General features: G+C 42.9%; 1 protein-coding gene across 1 annotated transcript in view; it reads right to left on the bottom strand.

The window, feature by feature from the left end:
- The window catches only part of pitpnc1a (phosphatidylinositol transfer protein cytoplasmic 1a), a gene marked incomplete at both ends in the record, with an annotated part of 359160 nt that overhangs the window by 125197 nt on the left and 221266 nt on the right, over positions 1-12697 (bottom strand). The window contains one exon of the mRNA XM_084329868.1: positions 11387-11535. Within this exon, the coding sequence (XP_084185994.1) occupies positions 11387-11535 (149 nt within the window). The remainder of the gene's footprint in view (positions 1-11386; positions 11536-12697) is intronic.

Below are 12697 nucleotides of genomic sequence, written 5' to 3'. Positions count from 1 at the left end.
AGAGATTAAAGATACAATATGCTGGGTATGAGAGATTAAAGATACAATATGCTGGGTATGAGAGATTAAAGATACAATACGCTGGGTATGAGAGATTAAAGAAATACAATATGCTGGGTATGAGAGATGAAAGAAATACAATATGCTGGGTATGAGAGATTAAAGAAATACAATACGCTGGGTATGAGAGATGAAAGAAATACAATATGCTGGGTATGAGAGGTTAAATAAATACAATACGCTGGGTATGAGAGATTAAAGATACAATATGCTGGGTATGAGAGATTAAAGAAACACATTATGCTGGGTATGAGAGATTAGAGGGCAAACTATAATTGCAAAAAAAAGTATCCCAAACAAAGATAGCAAATCACACTGTCCCGCCTCCTTTTTTGCAGGCTTTCCCTGGGCTCCACCCTCCAGGACGATGTCATTAATAGCCCAACTAGAATTATAAATCCACTGTTTTTAGCCAGGTGTTATTATGTGTTTACAACCACACCTGAGCTGACAAGACTGTGTAATTGAGAATGGAAAAAGACAACAAGAGACAGAAGAACTACCATTTCCACACCGAATGGGAAGATGATTCTTTTTGTGTCATGTTGAACGGAAAATGTATCTGCCTTATATGTAATTACTGAGTGGTGCTGGGTGAAAAAAGGAAACTTGGAAAGGCATTCCCTCACTCACAAATCATTTGACAAAATGTAAAATGTGAAAGGAAAAACTGCGACTTCAGCCTCCTATGGTGCCAGCCACGGTCTTCAGCCAAACGCTAGAAATCCTATCAGGACGGAGAGCTATTTAATTTCTTTCAGCTGCCAACAATCTGTTCTGTGATTTTCAAAACAAGACTGAAATCATGGAAGGCTGTGTGTTCCATTCAGACATGTAGCCTATAGAGGAGGCTCTTCATGAAGGTTGTGTCCATTCAGACATGTACCCAACAGAGGAGGCTCTTCATGAAGGTTGTGTTCCATTCAGACATGTAGCCTACAGAGGAGGCTCTTCATGAAGGCTGTGTGTTCCATTCAGACATGTAGCCTATAGAGGAGGCTCTTCATGAAGGTTGTGTGTTCCATTCAGACATGTAGCCTACAGAGGACACTCTTCATGAAGGTTGTGTGTTCCATTCAGACATGTAGCCTACAGAGGAGGCTCTTCATGAAGGTTGTGTGTTCCATTCAGACATGTAGCCTACAGAGGAGGCTCTTCATGAAGGTTGTGTGTTCCATTCAGACATGTACCCAACAGAGGACACTCTTCATGAAGGTTGTGTGTTCCATTCAGACATGTAGCCTACAGAGGACACTCTTCATGAAGGTTGTGTGTTCCATTCAGACATAATACCCAATAGAGGAGGCTCTTCATGAAGGTTGTGTGTTCCATTCAGACATGTAGCCTACAGAGGAGGCTCTTCATGAAGGCTGTGTGTTCCATTCAGACATGTAGCCTACAGAGGAGGCTCGTCATGAAGGTTGTGTGCTCCATTCAGACATGTAGCCTATAGAGGGGACTAATAAAGAAGAAGAAATAAAGAAACGTAGATGGCGCTGGATAGGCCACACCCTGCGAAAGCCCGCAAGTACCATCATTAGACACGCCCTAACATGGAACCCGCAGGACAAGTGGAAAAGGGGTCGCCCAAGAAACACCTGGCGCAGAGACCTGGAGGCAGACACCAAGACCATGAAGATGACCTGGAACCAACTGGAGAGAACAGCTCAAGACAGAGATGCCGGGAGATCGCTTGTTGACGGCCTATGGCCCAGAAGGGGTTGTAGGTGTAAGTAAGTAAGTAAGTAAGTAAGTAAGTAAGTAAGTAAGTAAGTAAGTAAGTAAGTAAGTAAGTAAGTAAGTAAGTAAGTAAGTAAGTAAGTAAGTAAGTAAGTAAGTAAGTAAGTAAGTAAGTAAGTAAGTAAGTAAGTAAGTAAGTAAGTAAGTAAGTAAGTAAAGTAAGTAAAGGCTGAACTTAGTGCAGTAACAGAGAGGATAGGCTGGGATGTCTAAGTTAGCTCAGGTTGGTTCTGAATTAGGAGTTTTATTATTATTATTATTATTATTATTTATTATTATTATTATTATTATTATTATTATTATTATTATTATTATTATTATTATTATTATTATTATTATTATTATTATTATTATTATTATTATTATTATTATTATTATTATTATTATTATTATTATTATTATTATTATTATTATTATTATTATTATTATTATTATTTTATTATTAACTCATTGGACGCCGACAACACTTATATACGTCAGGGTTTCCGTTAGAAAAAATTGTTGCCGGTCTCAGGGTCCGGTAGATTTAAATCTACCGGTCAAATGAGAGAAATTCCGGTCAGAGTTTATTGAGCTTAAAAATAATTGACATCCTCAAGGCATGTAGATTTATAATATTTTAACTTAAAACTAGGCTACTTTTGCATTTTATATTTTATATTCCAAATAAAATAAGTCCCGAGACTCCGTGCTGCTGCCGACTTTAAATCAAATAGGTGTCTGTGGGCAGTCGCCCGACATTAATAAACAGCAGTCTGTTATAATCACATTTTTATGAGCTAACGAATTCCGTTATATTGGACATTTGTATCAATTATATCAAGCGAAGAAATTTGGCAGAGAGAGACGGCAACATTATCGTGGGTTTGCGTGATGACTCTCTCCACCTCGCAACGACTTATTTGCAAAGAGTATGGCGCTGCAGAGCAGCAGATTCAGCTGTTTTTTGGCTCTATCTGGGGACCGCTCAACAGCGCCCCCCACCCAACAGCTGAATTGCCAATGGCTGAATTGGAGTACTGCACTGTGCCGCTGCTGCTCCGGCTCTGCAGCTACACATGCACTTGCAAAACCCAGCACTAAGCTCTCGCTGACAACATTATTATACCTGCTTGGTGAAGCAACGATGAAACAAATGTAATGATTGTTTCGTTCATCGCATAGGCTATTTAATTTTAGCCTATTTTAATACAATTCAAATAATCAAATTGTGCTTAGAGGTTATTATTTTCACCGGACATTAAGACCGGAGAGATTAAATATGTCGGACTTCAACAGATTTTGCCGGTCAAATACCGGTAATTACCGGCTAACGGAAACGCTGATATACGTGTTTGTCCGACAACCGTTGAATGCCAACCACGTATATATAGTCACAAAAGTCTCCCAGTCACACAAGTCTCCCAGTCACACAAATCTCCAAGTCACTTGTGTGACTGGGAGACTTGTGTAACTTGGAGACTTGTGTGACTTGGAGACTTGTGTGACTGGGAGACTTGTGTGACTGGGAGACTTGTGCGACTGGGAGACTCATGTGACTGGGAGACTTGTGTGTCTGGGAGACTTGTGTGACTGGGAGACTTGTGTGACTGGGAGACTAGTTTGACTGGAAGACTTGTGTGACTGGGAGACGTGGTAAATACAGAGATCACAACATGTTTACAGGAACACAAGTGACTTGGAGACTTGTGTGACTGGGAGACTTGTGTGACTTGGAGACTTGTGTGACTGGGAGACTTGTGTGACTGGGAGACTTGTGTGACTTGGAGACTTGTGTGACTGGGAGACTCATGTGACTTGTGTGACTTGGAGACTTGTGTGACTGGGAGACTTGTGTGACTGGGAGACTTGTGACTTGGAGACTTGTGTGACTTGTGTGATGGAGACTTGTGTGACTGGGAGACTCATGTGACTGGGAGACTCATGTGACTTGTGTGACTTGGAGACTTGTGTGACTGGGAGACTTGTGTGACTTGTGCGACTTGGAGACTTGTGACTGGGAGACTTGTGTGACTGGGAGACTTGTGTTACTTGGAGACTTGTGTGACTGGGATACGTGTGTGACTTGGAGACTTGTGTGACTGGGAGACTCGTGTGACTTGTGTGACTGGGAGACTTGTGTGACTTAGACTTGTGTGACTGGGAGACTTGTGTGACTGGGAGACTTGTGTGACTGGGAGACTAGTTTGACTGGAAGACTTGTGTGTCTGGGAGACTTGTGTGACTGGGAGACTTGTGTGACTTGTGTGACTGGGAGACTTGTGTGACTGGGAGACTTGTGTGACTTGTGTGACTGGGAGACTCGTGTGACTTGTGTGACTGGGAGACATGGTAAATACATGTTTACAGGAACGTTTGGGAGTTGTATTTTGATTGTATTTGGAGTATATTTCCTGACTGTAGTGAACTAGGCTAGATGTCTGCCCCACTTCCAGTGATGAAGCTAAGCTAGGCTAACGGTCCAGGAGTTACCTAAGCCCAATGCATGCAGAGAGACGAAAAAGGTATGTATCTTCTTGTCTAACTCCAGGGAAGATGTTAAATAAGCTAATTTCCCAAAATGTTGGAGGTTTCCTTTAAAGGAACACACCTATAACGGTCCACCTGTTCCTCCCCCTGTTCTTCACTCGCCCCCACCTTTGCACAGACTTTCCCCTGCTCCTCACTCGCCCCCACCTTTGCACAGACTTTCCCCTGCTCCTCACTCGCCCCCACCTTTGCCACCTACTGGACAGATGCTGCCATTGCTCCTCCTCCATTTATGTATTGTTAAAGTGTCAGTATTTCTGTGTTTTCTCCACATTTTGCTATCGCTCCCTGTATATCTGTTACCCTCTGTGCTCCCGTGCTTTTGTTAGTGTTATTCTGTCTTTTAGTGTTGTCCCCAGTGCCTGTACGTTAATGCCAAGCAAGCAGTGCAAAAATGCTTCCGCATTCGTCACCGCACGCTAGTGCGGTAAAGCGCCCTTCTTTTCAGACAAATGCTACCGTGCGTGCACCGGCGGCGGCGTGCTCGCTCAGGTGCGTGCGTGCGCCGGCGTGCTCGCGCGAGGTGCCCGCGCATGCGACACGAGCGGAGCTCAATATATATAAGTCACCGCCCCTTATTCAGTATCCAACAAATAGCTCAATTGGCTAGGACACATGGCTGTGGATCCTATGGCTTGTTTGCTGGCGAGTTCGAATCCCATCGAAAATATTTTTTAACGTGATTTTTTTTTAACGTGTATTCTTTCGCCGATTAAGGTTAGGCATTGTTTCGGAGTTGGTTAAGGTTAGAACGGTTAAGTTTAGGCGCTGTTAAGGAGCTGGTTAAGGTTAGAGTTTGTCAAAGAGAATGGCAATATAATTTCTATGGTTAAGGTTAAGGTTAGGCATTGTTTCGGAGTTGGTTAAGGTTAGAACGGTTAAGTTTAGGCGCTGTTAAGGAGCTGGTTAAGGTTAGAGTTTGTCAAAGAGAATGGCAATAGACAGCCTATTTCCGCGAAAATGAAAGGCGCATTACTGCATGCCACTACGGTACATTTTTGCACTGCTTGCTTGGCATAAAGCTACACGCGTCCCCAGTGTGTGTTTGGTCTGGTGTTGTTATTTAGTCTTTTACCCCAGTTTGTTTCAGTCTGTCCCTTCCCAGGTGTGTCTCGTTCCCAATCACCCTCATGTGTCAATAATAGTCTGTGTATATCAGTCTTGTCTGCCCCCTTCCCTGTGTCAGTTCATTGTTTGCTACTGCTGTTTGTGCTCATGTCCATGTTCCTGTTTGCTATCATGTTCTGTCAGTTACTCTGTTCCTGGATCCTGTGACTCCATCCAGTATTTTGTAGTAAGTGTTTCTAGTGTTAGTTTTCAGTTTGTTACCATCTTTGTTTTTCGTGGTTACAGTTCGTTTTTGGTCAGTGTTTGTTTGTAGATTAGTTCCCTACCAGCTCTGCTGTGGTTTTTGGTTCATGTTTTTTATTTTGCTCTCTGCCAGCCATTGCTGTGCTATCCTTGTTTTGTTGCTGAAGTAAAGCTTTATGTTTTTGTCTTCACCCCTGGCTCCACGTCTCATCTTGTCTATTGCCTTCTCCTCGTCCTGTTCTGCGTTTGGGTCCTCCGCCAACACCAATCCATAACAACACCAACATTATGGGAACTGCACTTACCGTCTTCACCAGAGTCAGACAAGAAGATAAGATACCAATTTCCTCTTTGTGCGTTCAGTAGAAAGCTATCCGGCTGCAGGAAAGCTAGCCTAGCTTAGCACAAATTAATGGAAGTGAATAGGCTAAAATGAATAGCCTAAAATGTTTTGTCCAACAGCTACTGTAGGCTAGCTGGTCCATATCCGCTTCCATTCATTTGTGCTAAGCTAGGGTAGCTACAGTATACAGCTGGATAGCTTTCAACTCAGAGAGAATATTTTTTATCTACAGTATCTCCTTGTCTGACTCTGGAGAAGAGGGTAAGTGCATTTCCCATAATGTTTTTGGGGAATTTTTTTTGAGTATATAGGCCTATCTGCTTAAAAAACGAAAATGTCAAATTTCTTAATTTTTTATTTCTCCACGTGGTAAAATACACAGGTCACAACATGTTTACAGGAATGTTTTGGAGTTGTATTTAGAGTGTATTTTGTGACTGTTGGGAACTAGGCTACACTGTCTGGCACACCTACATGTACTTCCAGTGAATGACGCTAAGCTAGGCTAATGGTGCGACTGTTCCCTAAGGCTAAGCCTAATGCATGCACAGAGAAAAAAAGGGTATGTATCTGCTTATCTAACTCCAGGGTAGATGGAAAAGCGAATTTCCCAAAAAGCTGGCATGTTCCTTTAAGCCTTTCTCCAATTTTCCTCTGCCCTTATCACCAAGCACTGTGTGGTGACCAGCTGTGCGACGTCGTAATGGAGGCGTGGGTGAGGTTAGAAGTCCACAAGCAATGGTTAGATATGCATATATATTGTTATGTACTGTATTAAAAGGTTGGGTCAAATTTAGAGCAAGCCCACAAATGAGGTTGAGAAGTGGTACACTTCAGACTCGCTCTTGCGTTCACCAGCAATTTCAATTGTAATCTACATAACAGGAAATCAAATATTCAATTTCACGCTCATCAAGTTTAACAAAGCGCGAGGGTAGAGCAGGGCTGGAGAAAAGGAACCAAATGAAAGGGACGACAAATAGGGACCCTGTCCACTGAGATGTAACAACTCTTCTTGTTGATATAATTTTTATTCAACGTTTTAACACACCCACCTCCCTCACTAGAAGACAACAGACATGCACAAGGGCGACAGTGGCTCAGGAGGTAGAGCAGTCGTCTGGTAATCCGGAGGATCCCGGTCCGATTCCCGCTCCTCCCGGGCAGTGTGTTGAAGTGTCCTTGAGCAAGACACTTTAACTCCTAACTGCTCCCGATGAGCAGGTTGGCACCTTGAATGGTTACCTCCACCGTCTGAATGGATAAAATGTGAGGAAATAATTGTAAAGCGCTTTGGATAAAAGCACTATATAAATGCACCATTTACCATTTAAAAAAACAAAATTAAATTACCCCGCCACGGCGCCACACACAAAAAGAAGGGGACTGTTTCCCCTCCTAGTCAGTCCATCAACTGGCTTGGTCCCAGTCCACGAGACAACCAGTCATACTTTTGTGCATCCTACTGATGTTAAAACGTAGTAAAGACTGACAGGTACATATTGTTAGCCTCATATGATAATTGCCTACAGTAAGTCATTTTTCAAGATTTTTGCAAATGTGTACAAGTTTTTTATTTATATTTTGAAAATAAGTTCCACAAGGTGTATCAACAAGTTTGCAAAAATACAAAAACACAACAACCATTGTACATACATACATATGTCATACACTAAGGCAGTTGTTATACTTGCCTAAGTCATGCGATCGCCATCTGTGTATATGTAACGTTAAAATGCACAAGTCACACGAGTGAGTTAGGCAGATGGGGATTTTTTTTACGTAACAAGCGTTCTGATTGGCTGATCTTAATTTGGCCAAAAAATTACTTAGGCAATTATCGTATGAGGCTAAGGATATAGCAGACCCACAGTCTGAGGTTCTTCTGCACGGCTGCGTGTGAGAGACAGCTTTACAGCCACCAGTCAGTTGACATAGTTCAGACAAAACCATCTTAAAATAAAAAGAAAACATGACATGATCACATTAGGGCCACCAAGAATCCCTTCAATTGAGGACCGCCTTTAGACCAAAGGGATGATGGGACAGAGGGGGTGAAACACACCAAAACACAAAAAAGTGCTCTATAAGTTCAGTCCTTGACATAGAGAGTAGATATTATATAGTGTAGCGCTTGATCGGGCGGCACGGTGGTGTCGTGGTTAACACTGTCGCCTCACAGCTAGAGGGTCGAGGGTTCGATTCCCACTTGGGGACCAGGTTTCCGCGTTGCCAGGTACCCATGTGGGGTATCTCCCATGCCTTTTTTTTTTATTTATCCACCTTTTCTCCTTATTTTCAATTTTTCTCCCATCCCAATTTTCACCTCGCCAATTCTCCCTTCAAGTCTCCCCTCCCCTGTCTCGAACGTTGCTAGACTATGCCTCCCACTGGTCGGCTGCAGTGAGGACAACGGGATGGGTCAGAGACTTGATTTCATTGGCGACCCAAAGAAAAATTGCATGTGTGTGTTCCTGTGTGTGCCGCCCGTCGCATGTGTGTGTGTCACTGCATGATGATTAAAGACTTCTTCAAAGTCCAGTTATTATTATTATTATTGTTCACAGAAGTCTGCCTTAGGTTCTTAGGTATAAAGGTCTTCAAACCTAATTATTATCTAAAATGTATGAGTTGGAGTGTTGGTTATTCACAACACAAAACAACAGATTGAGTTTCCCGGAATGATACATCACATTCACACTCCAAGCGATTAGGATCGACATGTTTCCCCGCCCGAGGCACCCAGCGGTGGTCTATCAACTCACCCAATTCTCTATATTGGTTATATTATAGTCAAGAAAAGGTTGCCAAATGTCTTTGAATTTCCTAGGCCTCCCTGCGATCTCACAACATATTCTCTCCATACTGTATGTAGCATATTGATAAGAATAGTGAAGTCTATCACCTTACATTTAATGAACTGATATCTGGAATTAATGGAACAAGAGTGTAATTTTATAATAATAATAATGTAATTTAAATTATACAATTAATTAATTTTACATTCTATTTAGGATTTTCTGGTGTTTTTGTCTTTGTTTTTTATTTATTGTGATGTTTCTTCTTGACTTGTTTAAAGAAGACGTGTCCGGCCCATGGGGACATTAACGTGTGTTGTCGGGCCTTACAAATACATTTTATTTGATTTGACACTGTAGAGGCACTCATCCTAGTCATCCTTCGAAATGTCTACCTGAATATGTCTCTCCCAAGACTCCCTCAGACATTGTGTAGATGGAATACAGTGCTCTGTAAATAGTCATCATATTTATGCTGGAGTTGAGACCATCTATGTAAAGATTTTCTATGGTGACTATTCCCTTTTCACCAGGGTATGAGTCCTGCCAGTAGACCAGCTCTAGCACGGGCTGCCCAGTAGTAATATTGAAACAGGCCTCCTATTATTTGTAGACTTGCACAGATGATATTTTGAAATACGGTGTGTTTTATCCCCAAATAAAATACATACATGCGTAGAGACAGCACTATGTAGGAGTGTGGGTTTAATCTACACCTGGGCCTGTTTGTGAGGATAACAGCGACAGACGTCAGTGCTGATGGATGCGGAAAAGGACATGACAAAATGTTTAAACCCGGTGAGCAATAATCATACTGTACCACCAGTCAAAAACCTTGAGTCGCCTATCATCCCTCTTGACAACCATGACAAGCAGTAGACTGATGGATGCCTTCATAATGATAATTAAACTGTCTGAGATTGAGTCATTGAAATATGTCTCAAGCTGTGACAAGCTGTCTACCCTCTCAGTTTAACATTTAGATAGATAGATAGATAAATAGATAGCTAGATGGACTGACAGCAGGGTACAAAATAGTCACACGCCCACCGCCACAGGCTTGTAGATTTAATGTTTGGCCGTCATAAATTAAGGCCTGGGCGCCATCTGGCGGCCAACAAAATCCACTGCATGCGTCGGCTAGAGCTGCGGCTGAATACCGCGTCACCGCTGTTTTTTATCATAATAATAAAGTTGGCTTGCGGCTCTGCAGATATACCCTACTCGGTTCCAAGCGACCCTATTGGTCCAGCCTGGCTCTGCGGCTCTGCAGATACCCCCTACTCGACGCGTCACACTTTGTAGCCTCTGAACGAAAACAGAACGCCGCGCCGCCATCTTTACTGCCTCGCTAAGGATGCATTTCTTTCAGGATTTGTTTGCGACAGAACCAAGTGCAATAAACAAAAAAGAATGGATTCACTGTGTATTCTGCCTTATTTATTGATGAAACAAAACCGACATCAACCCAATTTACCACCGAGCGGAGAGTTTAGTGTCACAACAAGATCGCTGATGTTGCTTTCAGTGTACACAAGCGAGCGGCGGCGGCCCCGCCTGCATCCCCATTCCCCACACGGAGACAAACGGAGTAGTAGTACCTGGCTGCAGTGGAAAAGGAACAAAGTACCAGGTGCCTAAAGCGGGTCGAGTCGAGTAGGTACTATGCAGTGGAAAAGCGCCATTAGACTAGAGGCAGGCTATAAGAGTAGACTACTAAAAAAAAAAATGCATTCAAACTTTTTTTTTTTTGTGCGCACTGTGCGGATATTTAATTTTGCATTTGATTTGACCAAATATGTGGAGGCATATTTTGTACCCTGGTTATTTCGCGTTTGTAACGTCATAACATCAGTGGAGGCTGCTGACTGATTAACTCGTAACGTCATAAACCAACTACCAGATTCACTCGTCACTGTACATCAGTGGAGGCTGCGTAACTGACTAACTGATTAACTAGAAACTGCACATTGAGGGGGTTTGAATCACGCTACATCAGTGGAGGCTGCTGACCAGATTATTATTATATTATATTAGGGGTGGACGGTATTATTATTATTATCTATTATTATATTATTATTCCATACAAGGCTGGATGCATTACAGACTCCGCTAACATCCCTTGTTGCCTTGTAGGTGGCAAGTATGGATTTGTTTATCTTGTTTGAAGTTGTTTTAATATGTTCTTTAATTCTTTTGCTTCCATATTGTAAATAAATTCGCAATAAATTATTTGCATTTAAAACTATTAACGCTGACTCATTCCTTCAGTCCACTCAAAATTATGCTAATATTCCTTATGTTGTTTATGATATTAATTGAAAATAGCATACGAGAGTATTATATAGTAATAATAACACATGGCGATATACTAAAAAGCTATTTATAATTTTTGGCTGGTAAAAAATCTGGATGGCTGGTAGTTTTTAAAATCTACCAGCCAAATGGCTGGTAAGTCAAAAAGTTAAGTTTGTTCCCTGACTGACAGGCAGACAGACATACAGACATACAGACAGACAGACAGATGGAGATCCATTAGGAGACGTTTGATCAAGTCAAACGTATCCACAGGGTTCATTAGGACAGGACAGGGTAAGACACTCACTTGTTGAGGTAGACTCGTTTCTCTGTGAACTGTCCCGACCCGTGCGTGGGGTCCTCGTACGGTTCATTCTGGACCACCTCCACTCCCTCCCCGCGGTCACTCTGCTCATGGCTGTGTTTACTGATCATATACAGCTGTCCAATCCGGTACTAGAGGACAGATACACAGACACACAGACAGACAGACAGACAGATACACAGACAAACAAGATCCAAATTAGATCCACTTATATCAAATTAGCTGAGACAACTGCAGAATGACAAGGTCATGGTCAATGAATTGTAATTTGTCTAGCAATGCATCTTGGGTACAGTCCTGATGAGGGTGCTGTTTTGTACGGGAACATTGTGACCTCAATGGCTGTATGATCCATTTAGGACTTTATTTTATATCTTTTATATCTTTTATATCTAATTGGACTTCCTGACTGGCAGACCCCAGGTGGTGAGAGCAGGCAACTGCACCTCCTCATCCATCACCCTCAACATAGGGGCCCCCCAGGGCTGTGTTCTGAGTCCCCTCCTCTACTCCCTGTACACACACGACTGTGTGGCTCAGCGGAGTAGCAATACAATCATCAAATTTGCTGACGACACAGTGGTGGTGGGCCTGATCTCTGCCAACGACGAGAGGGCCTACCTGGAAGAGGTCAAGGTCCTGGCGGGATGGTGCCAGGAAAACAGCCTCTCCCTGAACGTCAGCAAAACAAAGGAGATGATTGTGGACTTCAGGAGGTCGGGGGTCAAGGACTACAGCCCCCTCAGCATCGACGGGGCACCGGTTGAGAGAGTCAACAGCTTTAAGTACCTCGGAGCCTACATATCCGAGGACTTGACATGGACCACACACATTGACAGTGTTGTGAAGAAGGCACGACAACGCCTCTACTTCCTCAGGCGCCTAAGGAAGTTCCAAGTCAGTCAGAAGATCCTTAAGAACTTCTACTCATGTACAATAGAGAGCATCTTGACTGACAAAGAGTGACACGTTCAGCCGAACGCACAATTGGAGGGGGGCTCCCCACCCTCCAGAACATTTACAACAAGCGTTGCAAGGGCAAGGCTAAGAGAATCATTAAAGACTCCAGTCACCCGAACAACTGCCTCTTTGAACTGCTGCGGTCAGGCAAGCGATACCGGAGTCTCAAGGCGAGCACAGAAAGACTCAGAAGAAGCTTCTATCCCCAGGCCATCAGGCTGCTAAACGAACAATGAACACTACACAACAACAACCACCAAACGCACATAGCACACACATCCACACGCACACACTCACTTTAAACAAAAACACTGTAGCACCCACTCCACACAC

The sequence above is a fragment of the Notolepis coatsorum genome, assembly GCF_963971535.1.
Source record: "Notolepis coatsorum genome assembly, chromosome: 14".
NCBI classification, from domain to species: domain Eukaryota; kingdom Metazoa; phylum Chordata; class Actinopteri; order Aulopiformes; family Paralepididae; genus Notolepis; species Notolepis coatsorum.
The sequence above is the reverse complement of the archived record's forward strand: the minus strand, read 5'-3'. Positions and strand labels throughout refer to the sequence as shown.